The sequence below is a fragment of the Lepidochelys olivacea genome (assembly GCF_965140295.1).
Source record: "Lepidochelys olivacea isolate rLepOli2 genome assembly, chromosome: 8".
Taxonomy (NCBI): domain Eukaryota; kingdom Metazoa; phylum Chordata; order Testudines; family Cheloniidae; genus Lepidochelys; species Lepidochelys olivacea.
This window is the reverse complement of record NC_140418.1, coordinates 52,789,015-52,810,430: the sequence shown is the minus strand read 5'-3', so window position 1 is coordinate 52,810,430 and position 21,416 is coordinate 52,789,015. Positions and strand designations below refer to the sequence as shown.

Sequence of the window (21,416 nt, the reverse complement as noted above, 5' to 3'; positions counted from 1 at the left end):
CATTTAGGAAGGAAAATCAGTTGCACACATGCAAAATGGGAAAATGACTGCTTGGGAAGGGAGTACTGCGGAAAGGGATCTGGGAATCACAGTGATCACAAGCTAAATATGAGTCAACAATGTAACACTGTTGCAAAAAAAAAAAAAAAAAAAAAGCAGACATCATTCTGGGATGAATGTTGTAAGCAAGACACAAGAAGTAATTCTTCTACTCCGTGCTGATTAGGCCTCAACTGGAGTATTAGGCCTCCTGTGTCCAGTTCTGGGCGCCATATTTCAAGAAAGACGCGAACAAATTGGAGAAAGTCCAGAAAAAGGCAACAAAAATGATTAAAGGTCTAGAAAACAGGAACTACGAGGGAAGATTGAAAAAATTGGGTTTGTTTAGTCTGGAGAAGAGAAGACTGAGAGGGGGACATGAAAACAGTTTTCAAGTACATAAAAGGGGTTACAAGGAGGAGGGAGAAGAACTGTTCTTCTTAACCTCTGAGGAGAGGACAAGATGTAATGGGTTTAAATTGCAGCAAGGGAGGTTTAGGTTGGACATTAGGAAAAACTTCCTAACTGTCAGATTAGTTAAGCACTGAAATAAATTGCTTAGGGAGGCTGTCCAGGTTAGACAAACACCTGTCAGGAATGGTCTAGATAATACTTAGTCCCGCTATCAGTGCAGGGGACTGGAAGGATGTGGCAAAATTGGAAAGAGTCCAGTGGAGGGCAACAAAAATTATTAGGGGGCTGCAGCACATGACTTATGGGGAGAGGCTGAGGGAACCGGGATTATTAAGTCTGCATAAAGAATGAGGGGGGATTTGATAGCTGCTTTCAACTACCTGAAAGGGGGTTCCAAAGACGATGGATCTAGACTGTTCTCAGTGGTACCAGATGACAGAACAAGGAGTAATGGTCTCAAATTGCAGTGGGGGAGGTTTAGGTTGGATGCTAGGAAAAACTTTTTCACTAGGAGGGTGGTGAAGCACCGGAATGGGTTACCTAGGAAGGTGGTGGATTCTCCTTCCTTAGAGGTTTTCAAGGTCAGGCTTGACAAAGCCCAGGCTGGGATGATTTAGTTGGGGATTGGTCCTGCTTTGAGCAGGGGGTTGGACTAGATGACCTCCTGAGGTCCCTTCCAATCCTGATATTCTATGATTCTATGATAAATATACTTGTGGGCAGGGCTTTAGATTTAACGGCCCAAGTGAAAAAGCTGGCTACTCTGGTTGTTGTTGCAGAGGCAAGCCAATCTAATATCTGTGCCCAAACACAATGAAAAAGCATCAAGATCTTTAGACGAGGAGGGACTTTCTTGAAGAGGAAATTTTCAAAGGTGCAAAGAGCAGTTAGGTACCGAACTTGCAGTGAAAGCCAATTGGGAATTGGGCATCTATGACAACTTGGGGTTCAACCCAGACCAGTAAGGGGTTGTGTCATTGCCTGTCCTGAAACTCGGGGTGCCTTAAATGCAATGCTGATGTGGCTAACAGCCCTGACACCAACAGCCAGCATTCAAGCATGCAGATCACACTCTGGCTTCCCCCACCCAGTTACTTTTTTCAGGGTGACACCAACACTCTCCCAGTCCCAAATTTCTCCCAAGCCATCTGCCCTACAGTGTTGAGCCCACGCCTTGATCATTTACAGAAGTGATCCATTTCATTGTCCCCTTAAAGAGAAAATACCTAGCACCTTATGACATTAACTGGGTTAAGAAACACTATTTTAATCAAAGCACCGAATGGTTTCTAGTAAAAGTTAAACAAGAAGTCACAGGTTTAAGTGATACCAAGTATAAGGAACAAAGATAGAATGAATCACAAGCAAACAAAAGTAAAAATAGGCTTCTAAAACTAAACCTGATTGTACAAGAGACTCTAGTTTGTTAAAAGATGTGTTCCTCAGCAAGTCTCTTTTCCAGCATGGCTGACCAGACTGTGGCCAGCCCCTTCACAGACCTCAAAGTGCTTGGTTCCTTTATGCCTCCTTAGGTGAAGGATGCTTTGAGCCCTGCAAAATGAAAACTTCCAAATTTTTTGCAAAATCCCCTTTCCCCCCCATTTTTGACCAGCTCCGATCTCAATGGAAACCTGATTGATGGGAGAGTTCTTGGAATGCTGTGCAGCTTTGTGTGTTACTGACACTCTGCCACAAGGCTGTCTCTCAGCTGGAGGCAGGGGAATCCTCAGTAGAGGTTGTCTCTGCCGACCATCCTTCTTCCTCATTTTTTCTGCTCTCTTTTTGAGGTCTATTTTGTGCCCCCTCTCTGTGTAGAGTCATGAAGTTTAAGGCCAGAAGGGATCACCAGATCTCTAGTTTGATCTCCTGTATATCATAGACCACCAACACCACCCAGCACTAAACCCAACAACTGTACTTGTCCTTTTCTTCAGTTCTGGGCTTAGAAATGAGGAAAAGAGGAAAGAAAGCTGGGCAAGAGGAAACAGGAACAGAGGGAAAAACAAAAGCAAAGAGAAATCTCTGAAATGGGGCCTTACATGCAGGGCTTGCCTGACAGAATTATTGCCTCTTTGCTTCCTGGTAGGCAAAGTCACAACACTATATGTAATTGACTGTCTTTTTTGGTAGGCTGGGAGAAGAGGAACGCACAACAAATTTCCTTGCCTATATTACAAACACATTACATCAGTGGTCTCCAAATTGTGGTTCCCAGTGTGCTGGATGGTCACAAGGTGGTGGCTCTCCTTGTTTCCAGCTGCTACATTATATTTAATACAGCCAAAAGTACACACTTTACTAAGAATACTTTTCCAAGTAAGCAATTGCTGTAATTGTCACAGGATGTTACACAATTATGAATGGGAAGGGAAGAAGCCTGCAAGAGACTCTACTAATATCTTATTTCAGGCAATGAAAGTTTTAGAATCTCTGCTCACATTATTAAATCAGCCATTATAAACAGACTAACTACAGTTTAACTTCTATATTCTCCTATGTGACACTGGCAGAGCAGGTGCCAGCTGATGCTGAAGCCACAGGTCAATTCACTTTTGTATTAGTATAGATCAAAGTAATTGTTAATGTATAAGAGTGTATCTGGCATTTAAACTTAATGAAAAACTAATGGGTTGTTACTTGCATTGTTTTCACTTATTCATATCCTGTTATAATGCAATAGCTAACATTTATATTGTAAATACCACTGTAACTAAATAACCCATCAGACAAGAAAGAAGCCTTTTGAAATGCAAATGAAGAACTTTAACAGAAAAGTGCTAATTTCAAAGCAAGTGGTCATCATGATGATCGGAGGTCAAAGATTCAAAATGCATTCCTCACCCTCTGTCATCAAAGGAAAAGGCCGTGTGAATAGTGACCCTGTCAGCTTGATTTCTGTGAGAAGAAGCTTTAAGAATGGATTAAAGGAAAGATCATTCATCTCTGGACTTTTGGGATGTGTACCAGATGCAAAGTGGAGATCCCAGAGACAATCTGGGTACCCTGAAAAGACTTTTGGGAAACTGGCAGTTTATTACATGACTGTCACCATTTGGAATTACAAAGAGTGACTCACTTGTGCATATGTTTTACCTGCTAATAACTCTCATTTCCTTTTCTTAGCTAATAAACCTTTAGGTCATTTAAAATAGAATTGGCTGCAAGTGTAGCCTTTGGTGTAAAATGTAGAATACCAACTGATCTGGAGGTCTCTTGGGACTGGGAGCAACCTTGTGTGACGTGATTTTTGGTTTGAGTTACCTTTTATCACAAAGTCCAGTTTGTCTGGGTGGCAAGATGCCCTGGAGATCCAAGGGGACTGTCTGTGACTCTACGGTAAGACTGGTAGCGGTCCGGGAGTTCACACTTGTTACGGGCAAACACGCTACCAGTTTGGGGTATCTGCACTGAGGCTGGCACTCAGCTGTGAGTCACTCCAGAGCAGGACAGACAGTATTTGAGTTGCAGAGATACATTTGTTAAATACACCTATACTTAAGAACACAGATGAAAACAAACGTCTACAAAATCTAAATTTTGAACCAAATTTGATTTGTTCCTTTAATAGACTATTGCCATGCTCAGGAAAACATGAAATGGGGTTTTCGAAACGCCATTTAAATCATCATGTTCTATTTCTTTTTGAACACTGTTATTTAGCAATGCCCCTGATTCAGTTAGTGATGCTGCCATGATCCAGTATTTGTATTCTCACGATTCATGACCACATAAACAAAAGTGGCAGAAGCTGGAGGCTGATTAGGAAACAAAGAAAGCTAAACAGCTGCTTAACAGTTTAAAGAGGTTTTAACAAATATGTTTATAGAAGTTTTCCAGGGTTTGGCTACTTTTTCTAAGCTAGGAGTTTCTCTCTTGGTTGCTTACGTTGCAATGATAAACTTAGCAACAATGTCACTGAGCAATGCCAATTCCTAAAGCAAACAGTATAGTATAGAGTTTGTTTTTCCATATTTTTCCCAGCCTTCAGCTAAAATGGTGGTTGTTTTACCTCTGTTTCTCTGTGAGAGTGAGGTGGGATGAAACACAGGCTTGTCGGACCTTATTTATTAAAATATATTGATTGAAGTGTTTTAACCTTTGACACTTGAATTCTTGTATGAAATCTGGAAGGTCTCAGACTATTGTACATTAGTGCCTGAATTTCAACCTCATTCAACCTGATTCACTTTTTTGAATGTTTCCAACTGAGACTAATTCATAACAACTGAAAGCTGGTACAGTGAGCTGGTGCAGGCACACAACAGCTGCATGTTCCATACCTAATGTGGCTGTACTTTAGCTTATTACAAATTATATTAGTTACAACACATGTACTAATAAGGCCCAGATATCCCAGGATACTTGACCCTAACTTTAAATCCTTTACCTAGCTAAGGTGCAACTTTGTCCCTGGCGGAAAAGTCTTCCTAATGCTTTGCTGGGAAATATTCCACAGGTGGGAGAACAAAAGACTGAAGATATCCATTATTTGAATTAACTGGTAATTTTATATATCAATTTAGGATATAGTTAAGATAAATGCAATGCGTTGGGAACTCTTATGTTGCCAAGTAGACTCGTCACAGACGAGAGAGACCCCAACCATTCAGTAAAACCACCCAAGGATCAGCTTTAAAAGGCTTGCCCCCATGAGTTATCCTCCATCCCTGAACCAGTGTTGGCAGCATATATTGTTCATCAGAGTTTACATGCATAGGTATTATAGGAGCAGCAATGCTGCTCAATGCTGGCTTAGAGAACATGTTGAGTGTACCATGTGGCATAGCTGCTACCACAGTACAATGAAGAAGATCTAGTCACTTTGAAATTACAATCCTATTTCAAACTCTATACTGGTCTTAACTGCAGAACTCTTGAAAAAGCCAAGAAATGCTATATCAGAATTCTGTCATGGGAAGGAGCTTAATCTATTTGGATTTCAGTATCACTTGTCACAGTGGAAACAACATTACTAAAAAATAAATAATTTGGTTCATCAAGGCAGAAAGCCAGTCCTTCTCCGAGAATTTGTGACAGGTAGGAATACCATTTTTGGTCCAAAGAAAAAAGGTTCTCCTTTCAGTTATGCATTTTACATTGTAACAAATTCACTGTTTAAATTAATGGTTTTAATATTTGATGCTTCTCAACTTTCTCCTTTGCTTACCCTCACTACCCACACACAATGATCTGTTTAAAAGTTATTTTGTTCATTGCAAATACCCCAAAAAGACAAAAATGTAAGTGGATCATATGGAACTTAAATATTAGTTCTAAATTGTGCACCTAGGATTAACAACCTTTTGTCAAAAGATTCATGCCTTCTTTTGAGATATAACTAACACACCCTTTGTATTCAGGGGATAGAATACAATCAAACTACTGAATGCTTTTATCCACTGACCAGTATATGATCCACTCTGTCCCGTTTCTTGCGTCCAAACTTCATCATCTTCTGCCAATCTGTTTTGTGACTGGGTTCCTTCCTCAAGCTGAACAATTTCAGCACTTCAGTTGCAATGAAACTCTAGAGGAAGAAAAGAAAAAAAGAGTTAATATTGTATTTGAGGGAAGAAGCGAATCCTGTACCGAGCACCTGCCCTTCAAAATCTGATCTTAAAATACAGGGTGAACTTCTGTTTCACTGTGAGATGTACATTGCAGTGCAAGAGATTTACAGTGGAAGCACTGAGCAATAACCCTATCTTAGAGACAACATTATGCAGAGATGACAGGTTTCAGAGTAACAGCCGTGTTAGTCTGTATTCGCAAAAAGAAAAGGAGTACTTGTGGCACCTTAGAGACTAACCAATTTATTTGAGCATAAGCTTTCGTGAGCTACAGCTCACTTCATCGGATGCATCCGATGAAGTGAGCTTTAGCTCACGAAAACTTATGCTCATATAAATTGGTTAGTCTCTAAGGTGCCACAAGTACTCCTTTTCTTATTATGCAGAGAGTATACTATATTTAAAAAAGGGCTGAATTTTTTTTAGCCCTTAGAGCTTTTACTGATTGTAGAGCACAACTTTCACTTAAATGATACAGTAAACTGGAGACTAAAACTAATTCAGTTTATGAAAGGACACTGTAGGAAAATAGGGTTAGAGACTGACAGTCCTTTATCCTTTTAACTTTATTCTTCCCTGCTATTAACAGTTCAGGGACAGCTATGGCTTGGTAGACCTAGGTTCTGTCCATGACTCTGCCAAAGATTCAATGTGTTATCTTGGGCAAGTTACTTTAAATGCCGTTCTACTCTGAAAAATAACTTTGGAATAACAGCACTGGAAGCAGGGGATATTCCTTGTTTGTGTCCTAATGATTTCCATATGAAAAGTGCTAGTTTGACACGTGTTTTTTTAGAATCATAGAATATCAGGGTTGGAAGGGACCCCAGAAGGTCATCTAGTCCAACCCCCTGCTCAAAGCAGGACCAATTCCCATAATTTTCGAACATACAGCCCTGTAAATTCAATCTGGGTTCAGCTACAAGCTGAGTTTTTTCTTTCTTGAGCATTATCACCAGTAATAAAAAGTCTGCAGACCAAACTAGGCCCTTAGTTACAGCAGTGCACCCATTTCATCTTCAAATCATACCCTTAGTCTATCTGTGCAACTCCATTGCCTTCACTGGGGTTGGCACAGGTGTATCTGATTGAAGTTTAGCATACAACTATGATGCACAGTAAAGTATAAAATCCAGCTCAGTCTTTTAGCCCCAATCCCGCAACCAGATCCATGACAACAGACCCTTACATCGAGTCCCACTGAAGTCTGCATAGGTGTATGGATCTGCTCACACAGATCAGATTGCAGGACTGAGGTGTTAGATCTGCAGTAAAGGAAATTTTTTAAAGTCACTAAAGTCAACAAATACAACCCAGAAAGAGAGGGTGGTAAATCTGTTGAACAAAAAAAATTACCACCTTTACACACTTGCTTTTCAGCGAAGAACCACTCTTGAAACCTCTCTGTGCTCAAATGCTACATCTGTTAAAATCCAGGTAATGTTTGCCTACCTACATTCAGCATTTTGTGGGCTACAAATGAAAAAATGCTATATAAACATTATATGATATGAGGACAGTCACAATTTAATAGCATCTTTCCTACCTTGATCTCGTCAAGGTCATTTGGATCTTTTACTCGCCGGAAGTAAGTGGAGGTAATTCTACATGGTTTCATCCAAATAGGTTGATTCAGACTAGGATCCTCAGCAAAGATTTCCCGAAAAATCTCTCTCGTCAAGTCAAATACCGCCTTGACAAAAAGAAAAAGGTCAAAATTAAAACTTCAGCTTCTGAGAGCAAGTATCCAGGGGATGAGATCAATGTTCCCCAGGGTTGTACCTGTTTATAGACCTGTTTGCTTATAGTTTCCATGTCCTGCTCTTTGGTGGTATTACCAAGGTCTGTGGGAAGGCTGATATTCTGAAGATCATGACCCAGCTCTTTCAACTTCCACAGCTCCTCAGCTGCTGCATGCACCATGCCTTCTACTTCCACTGCAGTATGTGGAACAGCCAAAGGCTCCTCACATGGCTTAGGTGGCACTTTTTGTGGCTCTATCTTGGGCAACACCGCTGTTTCTTCAGTTTGCTTCTGTGGGACCTTTTGGGAGCTCAAGCCAAAGTCCTCATCAAACCAGTCTTGATCATCTCCTAACACACTCAGGAATTCCCGGCTGAGCTCCAGTTCTGCCAGCCTCTTTGCAAGCTCTTCCTGTCCACTGGCACCAAACACTGGACTTTCCTGTGGAATAAGAAACAGAATTACTATTCAGAGCAGTAATGTACTCTATTTCCCATCAAACACTTCTTATAATTAGATTTTGAAATGTACTTCTGATATGATTGTCTGTGTATATAAAGCATTTTTGAATAATTATCTCAAAAAACCCAAACCACTGGAAACATTTGATTCTACTCCTATACCTGCACTTTCATCATATCTTCCCCAATGTTTTTGAAAAGTTACCAGGGAGTTTACAACAGAGAAACATTTTTAAAAATAGATCATCTGTTCCTGTTGCTCATTCTGCCCTGAAACTAATTTGTTTGGGAGGGGCTGGGTGCCTCAACAGTTTGGAAATGGAATATGTAACTTTTCACTTCACTTACGACCAGTAAAAATCTAGCTTGGGGCGGGCAAACTTTTTGGCCTGAGGGCCCCATCGGGTTTCCAAAATTGTATGGAGGGCCAGTTAGGGGAGGCTGTGCCTCCCCAAACAGCCAGGGGTAGCGCAGCCCCCGCCCCCTGTCTGACGCCCCCTGCTTCTCGCCCCCTGACGGTCCCCCCAGGACTCCTGCCCCATCCAACCCCCCGTTCCCTGTCCTCTGATGGCCCCCTTGGAACCCGTGCCCCATCCACCCCTCGCTGTCCACTGACCGCCCCTGGACCCCCCCACCCCTGACTGCCCCACACCGCCCCATCCAACCCTCCTCTCATTCCTGACTGCCCCCACCCCAGGACCCCTGCTCCATCCAACCACTCCTTCTCCCTGACCACCCCCGGAACCCCTGCCCTTGACTGCTCCCTGCTGTCCCATCCAACCCCCGCTCTTCTTACTGACCGCCTCCCCCCGAGACTCCTGCCCTCTAACCGCCCCGACCCCTATCCACAGCCCTGCCCCCTGACCACCACCCCGAACTCCCCTGCCTTCTATCCAACGCCCTTACCATGCTGTCTGGAGCACTGATGGCTGGCGGTGCTACAGCTGTGCTGCCCGGCTGGAGCCAGCCACGCCACCGTGCAGCACAGAGCACCAGGTCAGGCCGTGGCTCTGCAGCTGCGCTACCCGGCAAGAGCTCACAGCCCCGCCACCCAGAGCACTGTGCCAGCGGTGCAGTGAGCTGAGGCTGCGGGGAAGGGGGGACAGCAGAGGAGGGGCCGGGGGCTAGCCTCCACGGCCGGGAGGTCAGGGGCTGGGCAGGACAGTCCCGCGGGCTGGATGTGGCCCACAGGCCATAGTTTGCCCACCTCTGATCTAGCTTAAATCAGTAGACAAAAAGCCATTACAAGCTGATGGCTGTTTGGTGGCCCATGTGAAAGCGAGCTGGTGCTTTTTGTGATAGTAACATATCAAGAATATAACCACAGTTGTCAACTTTGTTAGGAGCCTCAGCAAAGAGGCCATATCTTATCTTCTTACCCTTAGAGGTGGTTCTGGGGAAGCTTGAACTTTCACTGTTCATGATATATCTGTCCAGTGGATATATAACTTCACCTATCAGAGAGCTGTTAACCCAGCACCTTTAGCAGCTTGATATCTTAAGGATCTCTATAGCAACTAATTGTAAGGTCAGAGGATGCTTATTTCATATGGAGAGTAAGCAGAAACAAACTTACTCTACAAATACAAGAGTCAGCATTCATGCAAATTCAATTAGGATTATGAAAAACAGGGTAGGCTAATGCAGGAAATATGATATATGTAAGCAGAATGCTCTCTAAGTAGAATATTTTTTAGTTTTTCATGTGATATGAGTAGGTGTTTCATACGTCTTTGTAAATCCCCAAAATGTTTCAGAATGTACCATAAAGTGAGACACATATTGGAGGCCACCTGAAAACACTTGGGAGGAACAAAATTGGTAGAAAACAAAATCTTCAGATTCAATAATTATCAAATAAACAATTAATATATTAGCTTCTGAAATCAGTGCAAGCTATATACTCACTGGTCTGGGACACATATCCGGAGAGGAAACTTCTTCTCTTTCATCTTCCAATTCAGGACTTAAAAAAAAGTTCTGCAGGCCCTTTGCTACCTGTTCCTCCACATGCTGGGCTGGGGTTCTGGATGATAATTCCTCTTGGACATCACAGAGCTCCTGATTGCTAAGATGAATCTTCTCATTCCTGACCTTCTTGATTTGCTGTAGCTGATTGACAGTGTCCTTAACAAAATCCTTAAGTAGACTGTCTGTCAACAAGCAGACCTTTTCTAGCTGGTCTTTTGACTTCTCTTCCTCTCTAAGAGGCAGTCTAAGTTGGGCCTCTAATTGATTCTTTTCCTTGGTCAATAGGTCCAGAAGTGGAGTTCCAGGTTTTTCCAAAACTTCAGAGGAGAAATTATCTGACTTTTCAGTACATTCCTCCCTTGAGGACTGCTGCCCCTCCAGCTTTTCAGACAATATACCATCTAAGGTACCCTTCAATAGAACGGTGGTAACATTTTCTATAGTAGAAACAGACAGTGCATGGACAGTCTCATCTTTTACAGCATCTTTCAGGCAGTCCACCACAGACTGCTCTTTGGTAAGCGGTCTAACAGCTGTGAAAACCTCCTTTATGTGGTTTACTTCAGAACTGGAGTAATCATCGACTTTTTGCCCAATAGAGCCTTCTAAAGCAGTCATGCCTGGTGGAGCTTTATCTTGGGATGATTTCTCAGTTGCATCTATTCCCTTGCTTTCTTCAACTTTGACAGATTTGGAACTTTCTTTGTCTTTCTGCTCGGATTTGTAGTGCTGACCCAATCTGTCATCAAAGAATGAGTCTTCATCTTCATTCATGTCTATATAGGTATCAAAACTTTTTGAAATGTGAGAGATCTTTTCAGGAGGAGCAAAAATACCATGCTTTTCCTTACAATCAAAATATTTAATACCATCATAAGTCCCATTGTTGTTTCCTTCAGGTTTATCCAGCTCCACACCAGCCCAAAACCCTTTGGCAAAACTGGTCAGACCTTTGAATCGCAATGTTCCAGGCTGGATGTTACTCACAAGTATCCTGTCACCAATATTGAAATTTACCAGTGTGTTTGCTTCTTCTGTGATAGAAATTGAGGCCCAAAGTGGTGATTCGATGGGGGCTTGTTCTTTCTCCACATCACTGCGTTCTTTATTTTTTATGAGCTCTGTTGGTGACTTGAGTTCTAGCAATTTCTCTGAATGCACACTGCCAGAGACAGAGAGAGACTTGTCACTGAGATATTCACTGATTTCATCTTCACTGCCAAGGCTGGTGGATCTGCTTCTAGGAGGTTTTGAATGCTGTGATTTCTCTCTAAGTGACTGAGAATCTTTTCTGTGTGACAGTGTAGGCTTCTCAAAATCGTCTTTGTAACATTTAGCAGAAGGAGTTTCTTCAACTGATGTCTCTTTTCTGGGGGGGGACTCCACAAAATCTTCAGAGTATGATGGCTCTTTTTGAGTAAAAACTTGTTCTGGAACAGAGAAGTCTTTTTCCAGTGCCCACTTGTTCAAGCTGAGAGAGGACTTTTCTGATCTGTCACTTTGATCACTCCCTGCATCATCTTTGACTGCCTCTCTCTGTTTTGAGATCTCTGCTCTACTCTGAATATTTTCAGCAGTCATGCTAAATACTTCCTTCTGAGACTGTTCAGTGTCAGAGTGGAGATCTCTCTTTGGAAGGACTTCTGGTAAGATTTCCTGGTGTATATCTAGCATCAACAAGGCACCAGAACTCTCTGAATGTTTATTATTAACATCTTCAACCTCGGATTCTTCTGATTTTATGTACTCCATCTCCTCTTGTATATCAGATTTGTGATTGGACACAATATCATCACTGGATACATCTTCTGACTTGCTCAGTAACACATGGGATACTCTGCCACTATCTCTTAGATCTTTGAGAAGAGCTAATGAGGGCACACTGTCCAAGGAATCACCAGATTCAGCTCTAGATCTCCTTGGGGACTTGAAGACCGGGGATAGGGTTCGGGAAGGTTCTTCTATATGAACCTCCGAGTCAATGAGTCTCTTGATGTGTACAGACACAGACCTCTCAGAACTTGATGATACAGCATCTTAAATGAAAAAGATTAATCATCACAATGCTAAATCATCCAGAATAATCTTTTGCTACCTTTTAATCCTATCAGAGCAAGGTGTGATCAGGAATGCCTGTTATTTTGTTGGGAAACTGCAGCCAAAGTTAAACAGCTGTTCAGTCAAAAGATTTGAGACTAAAGGATATTAGCAGGGAGCTAGGAAAGTTTCACAGGCTCCTGGACTGTCCTGTAAATAATAACAGCATCCTCCGTATTCCGTATGCATTATGTCTCCATAGTTTTCTTTCTAACCTCCTACCTCTGCCGCTGTCCTGTGAAAAGTTATTATTGTGGAATGGGACTTTGTTATAGGAGGTAAAAGCTCAGGTATTTGTCTGGAGGTCACAAAGGTAAACAAGGTTATAAATGTATGTGGAGAGATAAAGATTAATAGTAAACCACTGAAAAATATCTGAACATAAAAAGGAAATCTTTCATTGTTTTTGGCTTCTTCAAGGGCAGTGTTCTCAAATTATATGATACTGGGGAACACAAAAGGCAAAAAGAAAAACAGTTGTCATACTTTTGATGTTTCACATGAGTCTCAGCAAGGATAGAACCAAATATCTGTGGTTCAGCACATTGTTTGCTTTTGCTGTCTCCTAAGTTGAAGTGATACAGCAAGAAGAAAAAGCCAAGATGCTGTCATTTCTTCTTAGTTAAAATATTCTTCTAAAATTTACCATTTTCTTTCCACTATGTTTTGGCTGTTTATTATTAAAGTCTCTTAAAAGAAGAGACCTAAGATGCTTTACAGCTAAGGGGAGGAATAGTGAAATTTGATCTTCAGAAGATTAATGTTAGAATCAAAACAAATGTAAATGTGAAAAAAAATACAACTATAAAGAAAAAGTGTGTACTATACATTCAATTTTGACTTAACCACTCTCTCTCTAAATCCCTTCTCACCTTGAAGCAAACAGTGAGAGGTTATGAAAGAATGGATATTTTTCAAAACACGGTAAAGTAATAGAATTCTTCAAGATTTATGAAAGGATGCCTCCATCTGCAGTATTTATTTTCCAAATACATACCAACATGCTCTGCAATAGATTCCAAAGATACTCTGGACCGCTCTGACTCAGTCAGTGATTTCCAATTCTTGGTTGTCTCCGGCCTAGGGTTGAAAAGTCAATAAAGTGAACCACCAATGTTCCAGATGTTGGAATCGCTAGTCATAGTGTAAATGCAAACAGCAATAATTACAGAATCATGTACCCCAATGCAAGAGTACATTAAAGGTGAGATGAATATAGAAAGTAATTATAAAGGTGGGTGTATGTCCTAGCCCTAGATTAGGACATACAGTGTCCTAATAGTGTAAATGCAAACAGCAATAATTACAGAATCATGTACCCCAATGCAAGAGTACATTAAAGGTGAGATGAATATAGAAAGTAATTATAAAGGTGGGTGTATGTCCTAACCCTAGATTAGGACACCAGGATGAGGTAGGACAAGAATAGAATACACTGACACTGTGCATGGGAACTTCATACAATGCTTGTCTGTATGATGATGTGTCTGCTGACTGGGCTAGCATAAGGCATCAACACACTGCCATTCTCCAGTGGCCTAGGGAGCTGTGGTCTTCAGGTTTCCTCCCTGTGATTTTCCCCTATACCTATATGCTGCACTTTCTGAGATATCAACTTCCTCCCTTCCACCAAAATGCTATTGAGTGTTCTCACACACACACACACACCGCCCCTACATTCTAATACATGTTTTTGTTTAGTTTAGATTAAAGTTCTCCAAGTACATAATACCTGAGCAACAGAGAAGCTTGCACATATTGTACTTTTCTTCCATGCTCATTCAGAAATATCTTCACACAACTAATTTATATTATAACCGTAGCATATTCTGGAAAAGGCATTTGTACTTGTACAGCTAACCTAGAAAAATGCTAACAAGGTAATGTTAAATTACAAAGAGATTTCCAAGTTACCTATGGAGTGGGGGTGGCTTAATTTTAGGTTTTTCAGTAGATGTGGATGGAGTTTTAATTTGAGGCTTAGCTGTGGGTGATGCCTCCAGGTCTTGGCTCAGCTCTGCTTCAGTCTTCTTTATGAACTCATCATAAGACTGAGTGTGAAAAAGTTCAGATTGTTAATTTTCCAAATCACAACTTCTTGGAAAAAATCAGTCAGCAAACAGAAGTTATCAAATGAATAAAGCACATCCTTTCCTTTTAGAAGACTGCTCTCAAAGCAAGAAGTTTTCATGTGTGTATTGGATAAACAGCTCTTCAGTTGCGAGTGGCTGGAGTTTTAATATTTTATTTTTATAGACTCCAAGTGTCTGTCAAGTCTGAGTCAATATACTACAACAAAACAAAACAAAACCAAAACTTCCCCCCTCCCCCAACATCATGCTACTGGTGGATTAGTCTTTTATCCTGAAGAGGATTGTCCATCATATCAGTACCACATGGGCTACTGTAGAATTATTGGAAATATTTAAACCAGTACCAGAATGGTGGTGCTGCTGTCATAAAAAGGTGTATCAATAAGCACAAAAGAAAGGATTTCTTCAACAACTGACTGTAATATACCAATTCATACTATGCTAGCAGTTTCACTTGTTACTTAGCCCTTCTTCTAACTGTTCCTAACCTCTAGCTGTTTGATCAAACTGGCCTCCTGGGCTTTCAGCCTCTCCTTCTGCCTCTTCTTTTGTTCCTTTTTCAGCTGATAAACAACAGACTTCCTCTTCCGTAGCTCATCCTTTAAGGCCCTGATCCGGCCTTCAATGTCACTCTGGTCAGATGTAGTTTCTGAAAAAAGTAGTTTAGTTTTAATCCTCAAATAACCTCACACATTACAAGTATTTGAATTATTACAAGTACAGAATCTTCAGTTAATGAATTTAAATTACATCACATAAAATATTAGTAAAATAATTTATTTTTAACATGTTCATATCGTCTAAATAAAGACTTCCTAAGTCAGCATCTCTTATTTTAACAATATCACATCACATATGGTAAGGAAGAAAAACGCTACATCTGACCTTACTGAGTTTGTCAAAGACATGATGTATAAAATGGTTATGTTCCTAGTTATGTTGTACATGCTTAGAAAGCCAAAGTCACTTAACTTTGTGATTCCTACACTGAAAGAAGGCATTAGAGACACTGCTGAATAACCAAAATAGATAGAATTTCTGCTGTGTTTGAAAGTTATGATACAAAAGGCACACAATTAAACAAAAGGTAAAAGGTAAAAAGTGTAAAGTGCATGAACACCTTTCTGCCCTCATATAGCACATGTAATCTGAGAATCCCAAACCGCTTTACAAAGATGGGTATTCTTATACCTATTTTGCAGATAGAAAAACTGAGGTACAGGGCAGTTAAGTGAATTGCACTGGGTCAGCATGTCAGTGGCAGAACAGGAAGTAGATTTTAGGCCTCTTAATTCCCTGTCCCTTAGTCTAATCTATAGTCTAGACCACACAGAACTGAGATGTTGAAAGTGCAGTCACTGTTAAATAAACAAAAACAATACATAGGTATTTTCTCCATTTAACTAAAGCATATTAGCCTACTCAATGACAAACTAAGGGCATGTCTGCACTTGGGGCTGAGGGTGTGATTCCCATGTTCAGGAGACAAACTCACACTAGCTTTCATTGAGCTAGCATGCTACAAACAGAAGGCAGGACAGGTTAGCTGCCCAAGGATGTGCCTAGGGTTTTTCAGGGGCACATATTCAGAATGACTAGCCTGTCCTGCAGCTCATGCTGCTGCAGATACATTCTAGTTTTAGCGTGCTAGCTCGATGAAAGCCTGTGTGAGTTTGTCTCCTGAAGATGGGAATCACACCCCCAGCTCCAAATGTAGACATACCCTTATGCTATGAAGGTGGCATAGAATAGACTGAATCTGATCTACAGAAGAATATCAGGATTGAAAATTAGCTCAATATTCAGAACTATGCTGTGTGTCTAGAATGCAAATGGTTAATTTATAGATAAGTGTGTTTCAAATATATATTTTAGATATAATAAGTATCTGAAAGTCATTGCCGCCTCTCCCTACTTACCAATGTGTAAGTTCAGGCTTCTGTGTTTTGTTAAGGACATCACAGACACACACACACAGCACAAGCATCCAATAACTTTTACTCAGTTCTCATTCATTCAATTCAATGATCACTTGTCTGGATAAAGACTTAAGGATTTGTCATTAACTGCTTGTGATGTCAACTGCTGCAGAGGAAACAGTATTTTAATCTTATGTTTTTCAGTGTGACACTTCTTTTTAGTGGTTTAAGAATGTATATATTTTTAAAATTTGTGTTTAAAAGCTTTTAAATTCACCTTAAACACCCTTATGCTACATGATGTATTATTTTAATGGAGAGTACTTCATTTGTAATAGTACGGTACAGAAGCAAGCTAGGTCTCTTGCAAGCTATAGATGGAGTACAGTAAGACCACCAGCTTTTAAATCTCCTGGACTAAACAAATTCAGTAGGACTGGAGGATGACTAGTTAACTTCAGTTAGAAAAAGAAGCAGTTTGATCATGGAAGTAATTAACTGTCAAACCCTCCTGTTTGACAACTTATTTCTGGGGTTCTCACACTTAAGCAAACAGAGAACCACATCTTTAGAGAGATTATCTCATGGGTCACCCGACATTCCATTCACAACTGCATGGACCACTTAAGCTCCTAGTCTCGATTTTGCAGACTACCTATTATGTCATTCATAACAACAATATATCCCTGTGGTGAATGTAGCCACGGCTCACTTGAACAAATATTTTCAATGTTCTTTAAAAAGGAAATCACATGGTTTCCTTTTGCAATTTCATTACCATTCGTTCTGTTCCTCTTCCCCTCCCCCAGGATTCCCTACTGTCTGGTCTTCCAGTCCTGCTGGTGGTCGTCTCCCTCTATTCTACTGAAAGTCATGCCCAGCTGCTTGATTCCCTTCTCAACAGTAGAGTCGTCTCCACTAATATAACTGTTTTTGTATTTCTGTAACAACCAAGGCCCAAACAAGACTATGTAAGCTCATAGAAAAGCATGGTCTTATTGTCTCAATGCTTCCTTGCACATTCCCATCTGTCTGTATCTACTGGTTGTCTCTTGTCTTATACTTAGGCTTGGTCTACCCTATCTACTTATGCCAGTATAACTATGTGTGAATTTTCCACACCCCAGAGTGATGTAGTTATACCGACCTAACTCCTGTGTAGACAGCACTATATCAACGGGAGAAACTCTCCCATCGGCATAGGTAGCATCTTCTCTAAGTGCCACAGCAGTGCAGCTCCACTGTGCAGTTGCACCACAGCAGCGCTGTAAGTGTAGACAAGCCCTTAGGCTGTAAGCTCTTTGGAGCAGGAGTCTTTGTTCTGTGTCTGTATAGCACCTAGCACAATGGGGTCCTAGTCCATGACTGGCACTACCAAAATAGAAATAATAAATATTATTAATAGTTTTCAGTCTAATTTACAGTCCTCTTGGCAGTTCTCCCTGGTGGCTGAAAACTTCAGTCTTAGGGGTGCTCCTGTGTCCTCTCCTCCTTCTATGTAGCAGCAGCCCCTAGTAGAGGCAGCTTCTAGCCCAGAGGTGGGCAAACTACAGCCCGTGGGACTGGCCAGCCCGGCCCGTGAGCTCCTGGCCCAGGAGGCTAGCCCTTGGCCCCTCCCATGTTGTTCCCTTTCCCCCCCGCAGTCTCAGTGCGCCACGCCGCCGGCACAATGCTCTGGGAGGCCAGGGAGGGGCAAGCTCCTGGGTCAGCGCAGCTGCAGAGCCCGGCCTGACCCGGTGCAGCCGTGCCACCAGCCACTGGTGCTCCAGGCAGCGCGGTAAGGAGGCAGGGAGCTGGGGGCTTGGATAGTGGGCAGGGGAGTTCGGGGGTGATGGTCAGGAGGCGGGGGTGTGGATAGGGGTTGGGGCAGTCAGAGGGCTGGGAACAGGGTGATTGAATGGGGGCAGAGGTCCTGGGGGGACAGTAAGGAAGGACGGGGGCGTTGGATGGGGCAGTGGGGGGCAGTCAGGGGCAGGGGTTCTGGGGGCAGACAGGGAGAAGGGGTGGTTGGATGTGGGGGGTCCCGGGGAGATGTCAGGAAGGAGGGGGGGGTTGGATGGGGTGGCGGGGGGCAGTCAGGGGCAGGGGGTCCAGGGGCAGTCAAGGAGAAGGGGTGGTTAGATAGGGCAGGGGTCCGGGGGGGGCAGTCACAAAGGAGATGGGGGAGTTGGATGGGGCGTCAGGGAGTAGTTGGGGTGGGAGGTCCTGGGGCAGTCAGAGGACAGGGGGGTTGGATGGGGCAGGAGTCCCAGGAAGGCCATCAGGGAGGGGGGTCAGATAGGGGGCGGGGGCCGGGCCATGCCTGGCTGTTTGGGGAGACACAGCCTCCCCTAACTGGCCCTCCATACAATTTCAGAAACATGATGAGGCCCTCAGGCCAAAAAGTTTGCCCACCCCTGTTCTAGGCAGTTTTACAGGCACCCAGACCATTTGCTGCAATGAAGAGCATAGATGACTATAAAACCAGCTGAAATAAAGAAGAAAAGTCAGCAGCACCATGTGACCAGCTAGTTCTTCATGGCCCAATAGCAATTTGCACTTCAGTTCGATAACCAATGCCTCATTTCACCAAAAGACAGCAAAAGTAACTAGCAGTAAGGGATTTCACTGTCAGCAGCTAGTAAATGTGATCAGCAGCTGGATGCATTCCTTTTTCAGTGAAGTTTTATAGTTAAATATTTATGAAAGTGTTTTTAAACAAGTAGTGCACAAAATAGATATACGTGTTTGATAGGAAGAATGTGTTCTCTCCTCATAATCCGAGGTAGTGTACTTATTTTCCGGCAAGTGTCTTGATTATAATTAATTCCTCCTACTTAAGTGACAGTAACATCATGTTAATTAAGGCCCAAATTCAGTTTTTGTATAAAGCAAGTTTCTACAAAGCCTAACAAAAGAATCTGTTGCCACGACATTTGAAAAATGTTAATGAATTTTTTTTAAAAGAATAACTTTCCTCTAAAGTGTTTTCAAGCATTGATAGCACATATGAACCAGAAACTGATTATAAACAAACACGAAATTGACTATTCTGTTTTCATAGTTCAAGCTGACAAAAAAATGCAGAAGTGGAAACAAACAGCATAAATGGTGAGAAGTAAATTAATTTTTAAAAATTCTTTACTTATCTCAGACATCAGTTAAACCCGCAAATAAAACTGCAATATCTATTTTTAACTCGACAATGTCCTTTTAATGAACCAAGATCATTTTACATATGGTGCGAGAAAAAGGGTAACAATGCAGACCAACACTAGAATGCAGTGATACATCCCCAAATCCCTCCTCCAGCTGACATCAGTCTTAGTCTCTCCATCATATTTTAAAATGCCAAATACTTGAAAGTCTATTTATTTCAAAAGAGCTCATCATGATCACTGTTGGCACCCCATATTCATTATTTTTCATTTATTCGTACTGATATGTTTATTTGGTTTTCTCTGTTTCAACTTTAAGATAATTTTATCAAGTTATTGCATGTTTTAATTATGTTACAGTGCCCTGAAGGTGGCATGCTATTAAAAATTAATCAGTGTGAATGTGTTTATTTTATGTATTCATTTTTATATCAAAATGGAAATCACTTGTCCTGACAAGTCCTGTTATTTTCTAGTGCACACAAAAGCTGTTATAAGAACATTATTAAGGTTGCAAGGCAAGCACTGAAAAGCTAGGAAATGCCAGAATTAAGGTTGCCTATGCAACCTCAATATGGCCCCTTTTTGCTTATTCTTTATGATACATGTTTAACTTACATGATTACATACTATTTTTCCATGTGACCCCCACCTCATTCAGTGTAGAGGATGGATCTGCTGTGGGGAGGGACTTGCTGTGGGGAAGTGCAGAGGACCCCTGCTGCATTTGCTGCAGAAGTTGGAAGGTCTGCAGTGAATGAGGCAGGGGACTGCAGAAAAAGAAGGGATGATCTCATGGTTAAAGGCAATTGAATGCTGGCCCAGAGAACTGAATTCTATCTCTGCCTCTCCCACAAAGTTCCTGTCTCATGTCAGGCAGGTCACTTAAACCAAACCTCTCACAGGTGGTCACTAATTAGGTGTTCCTCATTTTCTGGGTGCCTAATGTGAGACCCTGGAGTTTGATCTGCAGAAGTGTTGAGTGCTCACAGCAGCAATTGAAGTCAATGAGAGCTGTGCTTTGAGCACAGAAAGTGCTATGTAATGAAAAGTACTCTGAAAACCAGGTCCTAGGTACCTCAAAATGGGCACCCAAAATTAGTGGACACCTTTGAACTTACTGTCTGTGCCTCACTTCCCTATCTGTAAAATGGGGATAATACCACCTCCTCCTCACACAGGGAAGTTGAAAAATTACGTTTGTTAAGTACTCTGATACTATGTGATGAGTGCCACAGAAAAGTCCATGAATGAATTAATAATTCTGTCTTCAGAGCAGGGTTTGAGTAGTGTGCAGCAAATGAGACTTAAGGTGACACAATGCACAATGAAAATAAAATAAAATATTGAATAGCTGCTCATTACATGAGTACCATCCATCCTGTTCACTGGTGGAGGCAGGGGTCATGTGGAAAAAATAGTACATGATCATGTAATTAAAGACTGTATCATAATGAATACACACGAGGAAGACAAATTAAGAGTGCACAGGCAACATTAATTCTGGCTTTTCCTAGCTTCTGACTACTTCACTGTGCAACCTTAATGTTCTTGCGTTTAGCTTTTGTGTGTGTAATCTCCTAGATTTTTAAAAGGCAAACTGAAAAACCGCAAATTCCATTCATACTGCCACTCACATAGGTCATCAGCAGGGCTTGAACCTTTAGATACACCACAGAAACCTATTCCCTTTGAGCTAACAGAGTAACTGATAGCATCAGTAGGTTGTCATCCTCTATATGGACCAGCACTAGAGGGGGATGAAACGAACTTTGCCAGTGGGTTCCACAGGTACTACTGACAGCAGAGGAAAGGTGAGACTTAGGGATCTTGGGTTCCAGTCCAAGCTCTGGAAGGGAGCAAGTCTAGTGGGCACAGATTCTTCTGTCCCTTCATATCTGTCTCAGTCCCATCTCTTTCCCACCCTAGCACCTTGTCCCAGTGCCATTCTCTTCACTTATCCAGTCACTCT

General features: G+C 41.8%; 1 protein-coding gene across 1 annotated transcript in view; it reads right to left on the bottom strand.

The window, feature by feature from the left end:
* Positions 1-21,416, bottom strand: part of CEP350 (centrosomal protein 350) — a 140,078-nt gene that overhangs the window by 11,705 nt on the left and 106,957 nt on the right. The window contains exons 31-37 of the mRNA XM_084636814.1: positions 14,877-15,037; positions 14,210-14,346; positions 13,293-13,375; positions 10,136-12,234; positions 7,806-8,207; positions 7,570-7,716; positions 5,858-5,980 (exon numbers count right to left, since the gene is read on the bottom strand). Of these exons, the coding sequence (XP_084492940.1) occupies positions 5,858-5,980; positions 7,570-7,716; positions 7,806-8,207; positions 10,136-12,234; positions 13,293-13,375; positions 14,210-14,346; positions 14,877-15,037 (3,152 nt within the window). The remainder of the gene's footprint in view (positions 1-5,857; positions 5,981-7,569; positions 7,717-7,805; positions 8,208-10,135; positions 12,235-13,292; positions 13,376-14,209; positions 14,347-14,876; positions 15,038-21,416) is intronic.